Raw genomic sequence first — 17,855 nt, forward strand, 5'->3', positions numbered from 1 at the left:
CTGCCCTTCACCCTGCTCACGCTCTTTCTCACAAATAAATAATAAATAAAACCTTAAAATAAGAAAAAAAGACACTGTCATTAGAGTAAAATGGGAACCTACAGAATGGAAGAAAATCTTTGCCAATCATATATCTGGTAAGGGATCGGTATCCAGAATATATGAAGAATATCTAAAAGTCAGTAACAACAAAAAACCCCAAAACAACCCAATTTAAAATTGGACAAAATATCTGACAGACATTTCTCCAAAGATGTACAAATAGCTAAGCTCAAAAAAATATACCTAACGTCACTAATCATCAGGGATGTGAAAACCAAAACCACAAGGAGATACTACCTTATACCTACTAGGAGGTCCATTATCAAAAAAAACACACACAAAAATCCAGAAGATAAGAAGTGTTCTTATGAATGTGGAGAAACTGGAATTTGCACACTGTTAGTGGTAATGTAAAATAGTGCAGCCACGATGGAAAACTGTATGGCAATTCCTCAAAAAATTAAAAATGCAATCACCATATGAGCCAGCAATTCTACTTCCGAGTACATACTCAAAAGAATTAAAAGGAGGGTCTCAAAGGGGCGCCTGGGTGGCTCAGTGGTTAAAGCCTCTGCCTTCGGCTCGGGTCATGATCTCAGGGTCTTGGGATCGAGTCCCGCATCGGGCTCTCTGCTCGGCAGGGAGCCTGCCTCCTCCTCCTGTCTCTCTCTGCCTGCCTCTCTGCCTACTTGTGATCTGTCTGTCAAATTAAAAAAAAAAAAAAATCTTTAAAAAAAAAAAAAAAAGGAGGGTCTCAAAGATGCCCTTCAATGGACGAATGGATAAGGAAGATGTGGTCCATACACACTATGGAGTATTATGCCTCCATCAGAAAGGATGAATACCCAACTTTTGTAGCAACATGGACGGGACTGGAAGAGATTATGCTGAGTGAAATAAGTCAAGCAGAGAGAGTCAATTATCATATGGTTTCACTTATTTGTGCAGCATAACATGTAACATGGAGGACATGGGGAAATGGAGAGGAGAAGGGAGTTGAGGGAAATTGGAAGGGGAGATGAACCATGAGAGACTATGGACTCTGAAAAACAACCTGAGGGTTTTGAAGGGGCAGGGGGTGGGAGGTTGGGGGAGACAGGTGGTGGGTATTATGGAGGGCACGCATTACATGGAGCACTGGGTGTGGTGCAAAAACAATGAATTCTGTTATGCTGAAATTAAAAAAAAAAAAGAAATTATGTTTGCTTCATTGTATTGCCTTTGCTCCTTTGTCTAAGATCAGGAAAAAAAAAAAAGGAGGGTCTCAAAGACATATATGGGCATCCATGTTCATAACAGCCTTCTTCACAAGAGCTAAAATGTGGAAGCAACACAGGTCTCCAGCAACACTCCATCCAGAGATACATGGATAAGCAAAATGCTGTATATATACACACAGTGGAGTATTATTTGCCTTAAAATGTATGGAAATTCTAACACATGCTACAACACAGATGAACCCTGCTAAATGAAGTAAGCCAGACACAAAAAGACAAATGCTATATGGTTCCATTTATATTAGACACTTAAAGTAATTAAATTACTGAGAGAGAAAGTAGAATGGTGGCTACTAGAGGCTGGGGTGAGGGGAGAATGAGAAGATAGTGTTCAATGGATACAGAGTTTCAGTTTTTTCAAGATAAAGAGTTCTGGAAATGGATTCTCCAACAATGTGAATGTGTGAATGTACTTAATGTCACTGGGTTATATGCTTAAAAATGGTTAAGATGGTAAATTTTATGTTATGTATATCTTACCACAATGCAAAATTGAAAAAAGTAGATATCTTAAGACTTTAAAACTTTGGGTCTTACACAGCAGTGAAAAATATACCCTAAGTATCTCTTTAAAGGCATAAAACTCATGTGATAACCATAATATATGTTATATTGGTTGTCAGATCTGTTTTACAGACTTTTATAAAGTATCCTTGAGAATTCCTCAAGGGGCTACAAAAGTGGTACATCTTTGGTAATGAGTTCCCACCCCTAGTCTGGGTATTAAACCACAAAAGATGAGAAAACAACGGCTGCCCTGGAAATAAGGATGGGTCAGTGCACTTTTAAGGTGTTCCTGGAAGAAGGAAGTGCTAATGTTATAGTCACTTCTGCTACTGTGCTTTGGAAAGGGCTGGTTCAAGGACTGTCCTTTCCTTTTACCCAGAAATAATCTGATTCATCAAAAGGAGATCTTAATAAAGCCATTCTTGATATTGGATCATGATATCAGGACACACCTCTCTAGGATACTTTCACAAAACCCACCCAGCAGCCCAGAATGGCTGTAGAGTGGCCAGGAGCTGAGAGGGTTGGGAACTACACGTTAGTTCTTCATTCTTCTTGTCTTTTCACATGGACTGTATCTTTTCCCAGGCAACAGAGACCTCAATTTCAATTTTTGCTTTATTCTTCAAATATGTCCTACACTCAGTTTTCATAAGCATTTTCTTAAGTGGAACACACATACCACAAAGAATGTTCTTTACTTATTTCTCTCTGAAAATACAACACCATGCATAGTGAAATGATTGTTAGGCTTATATTTTCAAAATTATCAGCAGCTTACCTACTCTTTTCCCTGCTGCTGTGTTACTTCCATTCATTCCAATACCACGGGCAGACTATAATTAAAACACAAAAACATCTACAGTGGTAAGTTAATGAAGAACAGAAGAAAAGATCACTAAACATGAAATACTTGTATTTTTTTAAGACTTTATTTAAATTCATGTTAGTTAACACTTAGTGTATTATTAGTTTCAAGGGTAGAATTTAGTGATTCATCAGTTGCATGTAACACCCAGTGCTCATTAAATCCCGTGCCCTCCTTAATGTAGGGCACTCAATTACCCCATGCCCCTCCCATCTCCCTCTCCAGCAACCCTCAGTTTAGTTAAAAGACTCTTGTGGTCTTATTTTATCATGGAAATGCTGTTAGGCTTTCATTTAATTAAATTTTTAATTAAATTAATTTGGACTCTGTTTCTCCAATCGAGCAATATTGTACTTACTATTTTTCCTTAAGAGAATGAAATCTGATGGTATAAATAAAAGTTCTTACTTGGGAAAAATTAATAAAAATATTCAGCATAAAAATATGTCATAAATTGTTTACACAGAATTATTTTCAAATTATAGTTCTCAATTTAGGACTAAAACATTTAAAATTCAACTGTCAAATATATTTTCTACAAACTAGATAAACATTGTAAGAGAAACTTATGAAAAGAATTCATCCTTACACCTCCTTACTTACGTAAACAAAAAACCAAATTTTAAATATGTTGAATGACTATAAAGATAACGAGTAGAACATACTGAAAGGCAAATACTTACTAGAAAAAAATCTGTAGGTTCTACCTGGGGAGAATTTTTCCTAAGATTTTCCTCCTGAAAATGCTGGAGGCTTGTAGACAGCCCGATTCCAGAGGTCCGAAGCCTGCCTGCTCCACGTGTGCTCAGTAAGCTATCTCTGCTTGCGCTCCGGGCCAGTGAAGCAAGAAAACCTATATTATTTACACAACCAACAGGCTCTTTGGAAGCCTTGTTAGCAACTTCTGTGATATCCCGAGCCTCAACTTTAGAAATAACATCAGATCTTTTCCCGGGTGAATCAACTTTAACAGCTCGAAAGCGAGTAGTCCTAGAGAAAGAAGAATCAGTTACATTTCGAACATCCAATGACCGAAGCACATTTTGTGATGCAGAAGACTGGAGATTCCCAGACTCAAAACATTTGGACTGTCTTGGTGATTTCACCAGAGAATTATGGAGTGACATTGGTGTAGAACAGCGAAGAGGTGACAAGAGTCTATTCTTGTGAGGACTTAATTCACGGTGGTTGAGAACTGTAGTTTCTACTGATTCACCACTCAACATTCTTGCAACATGTTTAAGATGCTGCTCTGCAGCTTTCAACCCTTTATCATCATTAGTGAGTAAGAACTCTGGATTTACCTTCTGTGTGACTTCTAAGCCACTGCTCTGTCCATCAGTGTTTCCTTCTGTAAATGTAGCAAATGAGCCCACTTCAGGCAGAAGTGATTCTTCAGTTACACCTTCTTCTGAAGTTGAAAATAAAACAGTGTCATCTTCATTATTAGATGACAAATTTCCTGAAAAGTGTTTTGTCCGCCTAGGTAGAGACGATCCAAGGTGGAGAACAGAATCAGCAAGCTCTTTGTCATTTTCCAATTCCGTGTGGGATATCTGAGGTGGTAGTTTGATGCTACTACTGGAATGAGACAGTGTCTTAATCTCCCAGTTGTCATCTTCCTTAAGAAAATCACCAGTGATAGATGATAGGGGTCTATCGGCAGGGGGCAAAGTTGCCAAACTTGAAACCGCATTGTTGGAAGTTTCAGGTAGACATGCATTCCCAGGAGAAGGTAAACAAGACTGCCCAATGTGGGGGAGAACCCTTAACAATCTGTGGCGAGCAGCTGCTGTGGAACTACTAGAAGGTCGAGGAGCTATAGGTGGACGAGGTTTTACCTTGACAGCTTTTTTAGGCTAAAAAAAAGAGTGAATACATAATTTCTCACAGTCATTTTGTCTACCTATTAACAAAAACTAATGAAGGAAGAAAATGTTATTTATGCAACACTGGGATTTTGATAACCACAATTAAAAATGTCTTAAAAGATTAAAATCTTAAGCTTAGGACAGAAGAATTTTGCTCTCTTTCTTCACTGAGGAATGATTTCTTGAGAATGGTAAAGAAAATGAATATTGTTTTATTTTTCTCACTACCGTTTGTCAGAGTTTTGCTGAGAAGAAAACTTACTGATTTATAGGAGATAGGATATCACCAACCTATTTTAGATCCCCAACAATTTTTCCTAGTAAGATAAACAGGTGTGGACTATATAGGCACTACAGAAAAGAGGTAATAGGTCTAAACTGCTTTCCTAGCAAAGGCCTGCTTGCAAAGTTGGCCTTTGGCTAGCTTCTAGGAACTTATATTTCAAGAGCATTCCCACCACCCTAACTGAAAAGTGCCTAACCTGTTGGTATAAGCAATATCGTTTTTGCTAAATACCAGCTTTCCTTCTGGGAGTCTGGAATTTTGGTACATGTTAGGCAGAGGATGTCTACATCAATGGCCCCTGATAAAACCCCTGGGCACAGAGTCTCTAATAGACAATATTCTACAGATGTGCTGAGACAACTCATTGATAGAGGAATAAAGCATAAACCATGAGACTCTTCTAGGAAAGGATTCTGGAAAGCTACTGTCCTTGGTTTCCTCTGGATTTGGGTCATGAGCCTTTTGCCTTTGAAGATTTTACTTCATACCGTTTTGCTGCAATAAATCTTAATCATGAATGCAACTATATGCTAGTACTGTGAATCTTCGTAGCAAATCATAGAACTGGGGAGTGGTCTAGAGGTCTTCCATACACTAAGTTCTAATGAAAGTATCATGACAATTCATGATGTTATGGATAAACTTAAAAATCAAGGATATTAAGCCTCAAGATATTGGCTGAAATGTGCATCAGGAAAGGATGGAACACCTGATGACCTAAACAACACTCCCAACCTAGAAATACAAGAAAAGCCAGATACTTCAGTGGACACCAGTTAAGGCAAGAAACAGAGGAGCTAAAACTACAAAGAAAGAAGAACCTTGGAAAGAGATGCTGGCTCCTGCAGCTGCTTATACTCTAGGGGCACTGTCTTATCAAACTACCATTCTCTACTCAACAAAAATATGCTTCAGAAATAAAGGTGATGACTTCTGGGCTGTAGAGATTAATGGGTGGTTGCCTAAATCTGAATTTCTCCATGCGTCCTCCAAAAAACAATACAAATCAACAAGCAAGTAAGCAAATAAAATAACCCATAACTCATGCCTTCATCAAAACCAGGTGACAGATAAAATTAACTTCAAATTACCTATAAGGAGAAAAATACCCAAATCTAGGAGACTCATCTGCAAAGCTTATGCCTGTGGTGAGAGACAAGAAAATATTTTGAGCCAGAAAAGAAGGAAGAAAGGGAGTAAGACAGAGAGGGACAGAGGAAGGGAGATAAGAGGGAGGGAAAGAGAGGGTGAGAGGAAGGAAAAGAAGAAAGGAAGAAAATGAGAGGTGTAGATAACCTAGGGCTGATCGAACAGCGATAAAACAAATCCTTAAAAGAGAAAATCCCACTTGATTATGAAAATACTGAAAAGAGGTTTAAGATCCAGGATATTAATATTTATTTATTTATTTACTTGTCAGAGAGAGCGAGAGAGGGAGGGAGGATGGGCGAGCATGAACAGGGGGCGCAGCAGGCAGAGGGAGAAGCAGGATCTCCACTAAGCAAGGAGCCCAATATGGCACTCAACCCCAGGACCCAGGGATCATGACCTGAGCCAAAGGCAGATGCTTAACTGACTGAGCCACCCAGACATCCCAAGATCTAGGATATTAAAACATGAGCTGCTGGGAAACCAAAGGCAAGTGACCTGAAACTCTTCAGAACATAAGGAGATAGCTTCAAGAAGACACGACTTCTGGGGGAAGTAGGGGTAAACTCAAAGTTCTCCATTGAGAACTTGTTAGTGAAGATAAAGAAGGCAGTAAAAAAATAAAAGTAAGGATCCATAGACACAAAAGGGAGTTACCAAATCAGAAAACACAACAACTCAACCCTCCAATGAAAGAGCACTATTGATTTAAAAAAAACTGCATTTCACTATACCAAGAAAAGACGGTGCTCTTGAAATAAGAAACTTACTTTGCCACACAAAAGCCTCAGTTTTGTCTACACAGAACGATTAATACTCCTTTGGGTAAATAAAAATTATAGGCGATCTCATTTTATTATACTTTGCTTTAATGAACTTCACAGATATTGCATTCTTTAACAAATTGAAGGTTTGTGGCAACCCCGCATCAAGGAAGTCTATAGAAGCCATTTTTCCAATAGCACTTGCTCACTTTATGTCTCTTTGTCCCATTTTGATGATTCTCACAATATTTTAAACTTTTCCGTTATTATATTTATTGTGGCTATCTGTGATCAGTGATCTCTGATGTTACTGTAATTGTTTTAGGGTGCCATGAATCCTGCCCATGCAAGACGGCAAACTTCGTTGACGAATGCTGTGTGTGTTCTGACAGCTCCACCAACAGACCATTCCCGCAACTCTCCTCCACTCCTTGGGCTCGCCTATTCCCTGAGAAACAACAATATTGAAATTAGAACTACAATAGCCTTGAAGTGCTCAAGTGAAGGAAACAATTGTGCATCTCTCACTTTGAATCGAAAGCTAGAAATGATTAAGCTTAGTGAAGAAAGCATGTCAAAAGCTGAAAGAGGCTGAAAGCTAGGCCTCTTAACACCAAACAGCCAGACTGTAAATGTAAAGAAGAAGTTCTTGAAGGAAACGAAAGGTGCTATTCTAGTGGACTCGAATATGATAAGAAAGTGAAACAGCCTTACTGCAAAAATGGAGAAAGTTTTAGTAGCCTGGATGGAAAATCAAACCAGCCACAACATTCCCTTAAGCCAGAGTCTAATCCAAAGCAAGGCCCTAACTCTCTTCAAATCTATGATGGTTCACAGGTAAGGATACTGCAGAAGGAAAGTCTGAAGCTAGCAGAGGTTTAAAGAAGCAGCTGTCTCCCTAATATAAAAGTGCAAGGTGAAGCTGCAGTGCCGATGTAGAAGCAGCAGCAAGTTATCCAGCGATCTAACTAGAATACTTGCTGAAGGTGGCTATCCGAAACAGATTGACAATGGAGACGAAGCAGCCTCGTAATGGAAGAAGATGCCATCTAGGACTTTCATAACTAGACACAGTTCTGTATAAAAGGAGACCAAGAAAACATTACAGCTAGATGCAATGTATGGTTCTTGACTGGATCCCAGATTAAAAACAGCAAAAAATCAAAACAAATAAAATCAAGTGCATTACTGGGACACTGAGGAACAGGAATATGGCTGACAGAATGTGTACCAAGGATGAATCATGAGTATGATAACTGAATGGTGGTTATGCAGAAGAGCCTTGTTCTTAAGCGGGAGACACAAAATGAAGTACTTACAGGGAAATGATATCAGCAACTAACTCCCAGATGGATCAGGTGAAGAAACAAGGACAGAAAGCAACGCGTAAAAATGGTAATTGGTGAATCGAGGTACAGGTACATGGGTGTCCATTGTACTCGTCCTATCACATTTAAGAAAGACTGAACATTTTTCAAATTACAAAAGATAAAATTAGTAAGTTTTCTGACAAAAGTTGAAAGAATCCATTGTTCAGAACCCTAAATGAAAAAGAAATACTCAAAGAAATGATTCAGACAGAAGTAAAATAATCCTTGAAGGAAGCACATAATTGCAGAAAAGAATAAAGAGCAACAGAAAAGCTTAATATGTGGGTAAATATGAGTAAACTTTTGGCAATATAAAACAACTGGAGAAGTTCAAAATTTTTGTAAAATTAATATATGATAACAATGACACAAAAGATATTTGAATATGTAAGTAGAGTTAGAGTCCTAGAATTCTGTCATTAACAGGAAAGCAATAAACATCATTTTTATTGGAATTTAATAGTCAAAGTTGCACATTTTAATCTCCAGCGTAATCCCCTGAAAAACCAGTGTAAGGATCCATAACCAAGAAAGTAATGCAGAACAAAAACCAAATAAGGAAAAAATAGACTAATCCAAAAAAGGACAAGGAGAGAAAAAGAAATAAAACAGCTGATTAAGCAAAAAACAAAGGTGATAAAAATCCAAATATATCAGTAATTACACTAAACTTTAAGTAAAATAAAAGACTTAAGTTTGTCAGTTTAGGTTAAAAAGATAATACATTGTATGTCTACTATACTTCAATAAAAGATAAAATTAAAAAATAATAAAACTAACCATATACCAGTTAGAAGAAACAAATCCTAAATATAGGGACATGAAGAGATTGAAAGTAAAAGAACAGAAAGAACATACAACAGAAACACAAACAAAAAGAAAGCTAGGATAGCTATGTTACTAGTGACAAAGTAGATTTTAGGACAAGTGCATTACTAGAGATAAAACATTTTATAATAATACAAATGTTAGATACTATAATTCCTTGGATATCACACAAATCTGTATTAGATCAAATGACAGTTTCAAAATACGCAAAATAAAAATAAAAGGAGATGGGGCGCCTGGGTGGCTCAGTGGGTTAAAGCCTCTGCCTTCGGCTCGGGTCGTGATCCCAGAGTCCTGGGATCGAGCCCCGCATCGGGCTCTCTGCTTGGCGGGGAGCCTGCTTCTCCGTCTCTCTCTGCCTGCCTCTCTGCCTACTTGTGATCTCTGTCTGTCAAATAAATAAATAAAATCTTTTTAAAAAAATAAATAAATAAAAGGAGACAAAGCTATAACAAAATAGGGAGACTTTTTAAATAAACCTCTCTCAAAAATGGAGAGAAAACAGACCCCCTACAAAAACATCAGAAAGGATACAGAAGATCTGAACAACACAATAAACTTGATCTAATTAATACATACAGAATATTACATATAATGACTCATTACATAGTCTTTTCAAGGGCACAAGTGGCACTTACCAATATGCTTTGTCACAAATCAAACCTTAACTAATATCAAAGTCTTGAAATCATTAAGAGTATGTTCTCTGATGATAGTGAAAGTAAACCACAATAACAAAAACGTATAAATATTCCACATGTTTGGAAACTAAGGCAGCCACTTCTAAATAAGCCATAAATCAAAAGTAATACAAAGATTTAATGTAATCTCTATCAAAATCCCAACTACATTTTTTTCAAAAATAGAATAATCTATCCTAAAACTCATATGGAACCTCAGGGAACTCCAAATAGCCATAACAAACTTAACCAAGAAGAACAAAATTGTAGGTTTCTCACTTCCTGATTTCAAACTTATTACAAAGCAACACAGTAAGCAAGAGTGTGCTACTCCAAAGAATGAAACTAGACCAGTACCTTACACCATATACAAAAATAAATTCAAAATGAGGACTCCTGGATGGCTCTGTTGGTTAAGTACCTGCCTTCGGCTCAGGTCCTGATTCCAGGGTCTCAGGATCAAGTCCCACATCAGGTTCCGTGCTAGGCAAGAAGCCTGCTTCTCCCTTTGCCTGCTGCTCCCTCTGCTTGTGCTCTCTCTTTCTCTCTCTCTGACAAATAAATACAATCTTTAAAAATAAATAAATAAATAAATAAATAAAGGATTCAAACTTGAATGTAAGACCTGAAATTATAAAACTCCTAGAAGAAAACATAGGAAATAAGCTATTTGACAATGGTCTTAGCAATATTTTGGGGGGCCAGTCTCCTTAGGCAAGGGCAACAAAAGCTAAAACAAACAAATGGGATTACATCAAACTAAAAAGCTTTTTTTGCACAGTGAAGGAAAGCAACAAAACAAAAAGGCAACCTACTGAATGTGGAAAGATATTTGCAAATCATATATCTGATAGAGGTTAATATCTAAAATATGTAAAGAACTTACGTAACTTAGTATCGAACAACCAACCATCACATTAAAACATGGGCAGAGGACTTGAATAGACATTCTTCCGAAGAAGACAGACAGATGGCCAACAGGCACATGAGAAGATGCTCTGTATCCCTAATCACCGGGGAAAGGCGAATCCAGACTACAATGAGATGTCATTTCGTATCTGTCAAATTGGTTATTACCAGGAAAATTAAAATAACAAGGATTAGCAAGGATATACAGAAAAAGGAACCCTCAATACATTTGGTGGGAATGCCAATTGGTACAGCCACTCTGGAAAACAGAATGGAGGTTCCTCAAAAAATTAAAAATAGGAGACCCTGGGTGACTCATTTGGTTAAGTGTCTGACTCTTGATTTTGGCTTAGGTCATGATCCTGGGCTCCTGGAAGTGAGCCCCCAACTGGGTTCTACACTCAGCAGGGGTGCTGCTTGAGGATTCTTTCTCCCTTGCCTTCTGCCCCTCCCTCCACTCATGCTCTCTCTCAAGCAAATAAATAAATCTTTAAAAAAAATTAAAAACAGAACTACCATACAGTATATCAAAATTCTACTTCTGGGTATTGACCTGAAGAAAATAGATACATCAACTGAACGAGATGTATGCTCCTATGTTCAGTGTCACATTATTTACAATAGCTAAGATATGGAAGAAACCAAGATGTGGTATATATATGCAATGAAATATTAGCCAAAAAAAAGAATAAAATCTTGCCATTTGTAACAACATGTATAGACCTTGAAGGTATTAGGCTAAGTGGAATAAATCAGACAGAGAAAGACAAATTCCGTATGATTTCACTTATACATGGAATCTAAAAAACAAAACAATCCAACAAAAGCAAATGGAGACAAACTCAAAGATACAGGAAACAAACTGCTGGTTACCAGAATGGGGCGGGGTTGCGCAGGACAAAACAGGTAAAGAGGATTAAGAGATACAAATTTCCAGTTATAAAAGAAATGTCATGGTGATGTAATGTACAGCATAGGAAATATAGTTAATAATACTGTAATAACTTTGTGCGGTGACAGATGGTAACTAGTTTTATTCTGGGGATTATTTCATAATATATAAAAACACTGAATCGCTATGATGTATACCTAAAATTACCAGGATACTGTATGTCAATTATATTTCAATAGAAAATAAAGTGTGGTATTGGCACAACGACAGACACATCGACCAATGGAATGGAGTAGATAACCCAGAAATAAACCCTCACATATATGGTCAAATGACTTCCAACAAAGTATCAAGACCACCCAATGGGGAAAAGACTGTTTCTTCAACAAATGGAAGAGGGAAAACTGGATATCCACATACAAAAGAATGAAGCTGGAGTCTTACCTTATACCACATATAAAAAATAACCTAAGATGTACCAAAGATCTAAAGTTATAAGACCTAAAGTTCTAAAACTTTTAGGAAAAAAACAGAAGGAAAAGCTTCATGACATTGGATTTAGCAATGATTTTTTGGATATGAAACCAAAAAAGTATGGGCAACAAAAGTAAAAATAGATAAACTGGACCACATCGAAATTTAAAATTTTGGTGTATCAAAGGACACCACCATCAGAGTAAAAAGGCAAACTACAGGAGAAAGTATTTGCAAATCATGTATCTCCTAAGACTTTAATATCCAGAATATGTTCCTAAAGAATTCTTAAACCTCAATGACAAAAACAAATATCCTAAATAAAAAATGGACCAGAGACTTCAATAGACATCTCTCCAAAGAAGATATACAAATGGTCAACTAGAACATGAAAGGATGCTCAACATCACTGATTTTTAGAAAAATGCAAATCAACCTGCAATGAGATATCAGCTCACACTAATCAGGATAACTACTCTTTAAAAAATAACAAAATAGCAGCAAGTGTTGGTGTGAATATGGAAAAACTGAAAACTTGGTGTACCATCAGTAGATTGTAAGATGGCGCATACAACTACCATAGAAAACAATATGGCAATTCCTCATAAAATTAACAATAGAATTACCATATGATCTTGCAATTCTCGGTATATATTTAAAGGATTGCTCTCAAAGAGATATTTATATATCCATGTTGCTAGCAGCATTCTTCCCAACAGACAGAAGGTGGAAGCAACACAAATCTCCATCAAGAGATGCATGGGTAAATAAAATGTTATATATTTTTATACACACACACACACACACACACACACACTCAACCTTAAAAATATGGAAATTGTGACATGTTACAACATGGATGAACTCTGAGGACATTGCTAAATGAAATCATTCACAAAACAACAACAACAAAAAAACATGATTCCATTTTATAGAAGATATCTAGAGAGTCAAACTTACAGAAACAGAAAGTAAAACTGTGGTTGCCAGGGACTGCAGGGGGAGCAGGGAAACAGGGAATTGTTTAATGAGTACAGAGTTTCAGTATGCATGATGAAAAAGTTCTAAAGATTGTGAAACAGTATGAATGTACTTAACACTCCTGAACAACAAGTAAACTTAAAAATGATTAAGACAGTTAAATTTTATGTACATTTTACCATAACTAAAAACAACGGTTTAAAAAATGTTAATTATAAAATCTAGGTTGTAAATGGGTGTTCACTGTAAAATTCTTTCAATTTTGCTGTATGTTAGAAAAAAAATTATAGACCAATATCTCTGATAAATAGAAATCCTAAATATAATATTAGCAAATAAAATATAAAGATATAAAAAGGAAAATTCGTCACAACTAGGAGTGGTTCATTCTAAGAACGTAATAATGATTTCATACTAAAAAAAGTAATTCACATTATCAAAACATTTCTGTTCCATGCAAAATGATTTTTAATTTCTCTTTGGATTTCTTTGACCCACTGATTACTGAAAGTGTTATTTCCAAAATATAAGACTTTCCATATATCTGTTATTGATTCTTAACTTTATCTTATTATAATAAGAGAGACTTTTTGTATGATTTTAATCTTTTCAAATTTACTGGGACTCATTTAATAGCAAACAATATGATTTATCTTAGTAAATGTTCTGAGTGCCTGTAACGAGAATGTACATTCTGCTGTTTTCAGGTAGAGCATTCTGTAAATGTCAATTAAAACAAGTAGGTTGATAAGAGTTATTCATGTCTTCTTACATCCTTTCTGATTCACCAGCTTTTTTCTATCAATTTTTTCAGAGTGTAAATGTAGAATAATTCTAAAATAACTGGATTTGTCAATTTCTCTTTGTCACCTTTGCTTTGTGTTTTATTAGATGCATAAACATTTAGATTGTGGGGAAAGAAATTTTTTTCAATAGAGCTAGGTCAATTGTTCTCCACTTGAAAGAAATTCTCTTTACCCTACTTCACATTACACTTTTTTTAAGTTTTTTTTTTTTTAGAGGGGTTATAAATCTAAATGAGAAAGGAATAATTACAGAGCTTTCGCAAAACTGTCTGGCATAGTGACTAAAGCTACACGTAAACCTATCCTAGGCTTATGACCCAAAGAAAAGAGTGCATATGTCCACCAAAAATATATATAAGAATGTTGAAAGCATCTTTACTGATGAAAGCCAAAGACTACAAACAACTCAAAAGGAGAGAAACAAACAGAAGGATCATCATACAATGCAATAGTACCTAGCAGTAAAAAAGAATGAAGTGATACCCACAACATGGATGATTTACAAAAGCATGATGTTGGGCAAAAGAAACCAGACCCCCCCCCAAAAAAAATAGGATATATATTTATACAAAGTTCAACAAGTGGCAAAACTAATTTTTGGTGACAAGTGTAAGAATAGTAGTTATTTCTGGGAGTAGGGAAAGGTTAAAAGGAAACCTGGTCCTATTTTAATCTGGGTTGTACCTACATGAGTGTATATAAAGGTAAAAATTCATCAAGCTGTACATTAAAGATCTATGAACCTTATTATATGTATATATATTTCAAGAAAGAAAAAGGGATTAGTTATTAATAGAGTGAAAAGCAAAGTAACAGAGTAGTGATTGTGTGAGTGTGTGTGTGTGTGTGTGTGTGTGTGTGTATGATAAAGGATTTATATCCAGAATATAGGAAGACCAAAAAAAATCAATAAGCAAAAAACATACCACTGAATAGAAAAATGCCCAAGAGATCTGAACAGGCATTTCACCCAATAAATACGAGAAAGGTGCTCAATCTCATCAGTCAAAGGAATTAAAACCACAATGTGAGGCCACTACACATCAACCAGAATGAGAAAAACAAGAAAGAAGAATCATACCAAATGCTGGTAAGACTATGTGAAAACCCTCTCTCATTCATTACTGGACGGAATGTAAACTGGTTCAATTACTTTGGAATCACTTTGGAAAACTGACAGTATCTAGTACAGCTAAACATAGGTATATTCCTTTCAAAGCCCAAATAGAGGAGATATCCATAATAAGCAAATATTAACAGAGCATTTTAAAAAGTCATTATTGAAAGATAAAGATTAGGTTATTTTTTATTATCCTTCTTACTAGAGCTATGAAATTTTTAAAAAACAACAAATTATTTTAAGTGCAGCATATCACAGTAAATAGTGGTGGCCTAAAAAAACCAATTCATCACTTTTAAAGCTCAATAAATAACTGAGGCCAGAAACTTGAAATGAACAATATTTTATAAATAATCTGTTTTCACAGTTACCAACAGACCTCAATGCTGTAAGCCCTGCAGGGACAAAGTAGAGAAAAGCCTGGCCAAATGCCAACAGCTTCACCTTTTTGCTGAGATTCATGTTCTCCATCTTAGCCTTCAGCAGCTTCATCTTATTCATAGTTATTGAATTTTCAATTATCTGTTGTCCAGAAGGAGAAGGCTCAATTTCTTCATCTTCATCCATATACAAATTATACACAGAACCACCACTGCAAAGAAAGTAGTAATTACTACTGAGATGCTTCTGATACCTGCTCAATGACTAAATATATTTATGTGCAGATGTTGCTAATGATAAAAGAATAAATCTTGCCAATGTAAATTCAAGGCAAATGTATTTCAAAAAATATATTTCTTAGAAGAAAAAAATCAATATGGATCAATAGTATGACGTAGAATTACTGACAATCTAACACAGCTAAGCTTTTCTGAAGTCAGTGCACCACCAGTGAAGGTCTTATGCCACCTACTACCTCACTCCCACAGAAGCAAAATCCATCTTCACAAAAATGCCCTGATTTCATTTTATCCGCCATGGCTGTTAATTGTGAAACCTAGACTTAGGCTGATCAGAATTCCATTTAACCATAATGAAAAAGAAATTGACACAGAAGCCAGATTTTCATTCATTCTGAGAGGATTTTCACTAAAAGAGAACTCGCACAGGTATCATCAGAACATTATGTGTTCTTAAGAAACAACAACAACAAAAAAATAACGAGATTTTTTTTCAGTGTTTGGAAGCATAACCCCTTAGAACAGCATGTATTTTAAAATGAAAAAAGAAACCCCAGTCATGACACAAATTATTATACATGTAAAACATGTGAATTACTGATCAGTCTCCATGACATTTATTGATACCTTAACAGAATTCTTTGGAGCACCTTATCTTTGACTGCATAATATAATGGCATTTATCACACTATCCTCATATTTAAATTTATACGTCTATCTTCCTTCTCACTACCCCATATGTAAGCAAGGTAAAAACAGATAATGGGCCTTACTCATCTTCTTGGTCTCAGAGCCTGGCACAGTGCTTGGTACATAGCCAATAAATGTTTCTTTAGCTGAATATAAACATGAATGAAGTTTCACTCAGCTTTTTCAGTAATAGTAAAAGGTAAAAGGTTTGGGAAAAACATAAGTTCAGCACATTTGTAGAATGACAAAGATTTTACACAGAGCAGACTAAGTATGGAATACCATGTCTGATTAACTTACAGAAGAACTAAAGCATGTATCTCTGCTAAACTCCAACATACTTAGCTTTAGATTCTAAACTTTAAAGGTACTTAACTAGACAATAGAACAATTAGGAAATAAGAAAAGGTCATCTGTAAGTTTCTGTGTACTCTGATTCTTTATTGCCTTTCACTTTAAGCCACTAAACACTTAATGAACTTTTTAGCCAGTCTGTACACTAATACTGGCTTACAAAGATGACTGTCCCACCCTTTGTGGAGCGTGCAGTCTGCTGTGACTAGTATCTATAATATATTCTTAACCAGTTGTTATAAAAAGATAACAACATCTCTGGAAAACTGGATAAGAAGGCACCCCAGAGCTCCACCTATCTTGAAGTGATTCATATGCAATGTAATGCCATGCTAAAGGCAAACAGCAAGAGGACACTGTATTGGAATTCTATAAATGCCTTCCAAGCAATGAATATGTTCAATTAAAATCATAAGCTTATGGACTGGTATCAGTACTTGGCAACGTCTGTGTGAAAAAAATTTTTCAAACGTAAAATACATAAAATCTCATTACAGATCCATATTAACAGATGAATTTTTACAAATGATTTTGCAAGTCTAATGGGCAACACTAGCCTGGAACCTCAATTAAGTAAAATATTATCCCCCCAAAAGCATTCAATTCTCCTCTTTCATGGATCCAAATCATAAACACAAGTACTCAATTATTCATTTTTTAATTTTTTTTAAGAGAGAGTGCGTGTGAGGGAGGGGCAGAGGGTGAGGAAGAGAAAGAATCTTATGCAAGCTCCATGCCCAGGCTAAATCTCAAAATCCTGAGATAATGACCCGAGCCCAAATCAAGAGTTAGGCACTTAACCAACTGAGCCACCCAGGTGCCCCTCAATTAATATTATTATATTTTTAATTTTATCAGTAAAAATTATGTAGAAGTTCTTCTCTGTTGTTATGTAAGTACTGACACAGTACCCCTGACTCTATCCCTTGGCCTGAAAATCCTAAAATAGTTACTATTGTGAGGACTTATTTAGCCAGAGGCTTCCATCAAGGTTAAACAATAACCTGATTGTTTAACCCTTAAACTGTGTCTGCTCCCCTTCCCCCAGGGGACTTACTTAAAAACAAGTCCCAGAAACCAGCCCCAGGTAAGTAAGCCCAGATACAAGGGTGGGTCAGGCCAGGTGGAGACATCCGATTAGTGGGGGGGATGCATACTGTCTCCCTAGCTACCAAGGAGTATGGGCCCCGCCCTTTGGGAACCTTTTGGGCGCCAATTCTAACCAAGGTGATAGGCTAGGTCAAATGTCTTCTATAGGGTAAATTGTAATTCAATTGGTCACTTATGTGTGACCTAACATGACTGTGGAGTTTCCTCTGTGTGTTACAATCTCATTGGCCACCTGTGCATGGCCAGGCCCAACCACA

At 36.3% G+C, this 17,855-nt stretch overlaps 1 protein-coding gene across 5 annotated transcripts in view; it reads right to left on the reverse strand.

Moving 5' to 3' along the window:
• Nucleotides 1–17,855, reverse strand: part of ZFAND4 (zinc finger AN1-type containing 4) — an 80,471-nt gene that overhangs the window by 7,653 nt on the left and 54,963 nt on the right. For all 5 annotated transcript variants that reach the window (XM_032837542.1, XM_032837537.1, XM_032837560.1 and 2 more), the window contains 3 exons: nucleotides 15,269–15,416; nucleotides 3,378–4,553; nucleotides 2,608–2,662 (listed from right to left, as the gene is read on the reverse strand). In XM_032837542.1, coding sequence (XP_032693433.1) covers nucleotides 2,608–2,662; nucleotides 3,378–4,553; nucleotides 15,269–15,416 — 1,379 coding nt within the window. The remainder of the gene's footprint in view (nucleotides 1–2,607; nucleotides 2,663–3,377; nucleotides 4,554–15,268; nucleotides 15,417–17,855) is intronic.

Source organism: Lontra canadensis, unplaced genomic scaffold (assembly GCF_010015895.1).
Source record: "Lontra canadensis isolate GAN:19392208 unplaced genomic scaffold, GSC_riverotter_1.0 scaffold3, whole genome shotgun sequence".
NCBI classification, from domain to species: Eukaryota; Metazoa; Chordata; class Mammalia; order Carnivora; family Mustelidae; genus Lontra; species Lontra canadensis.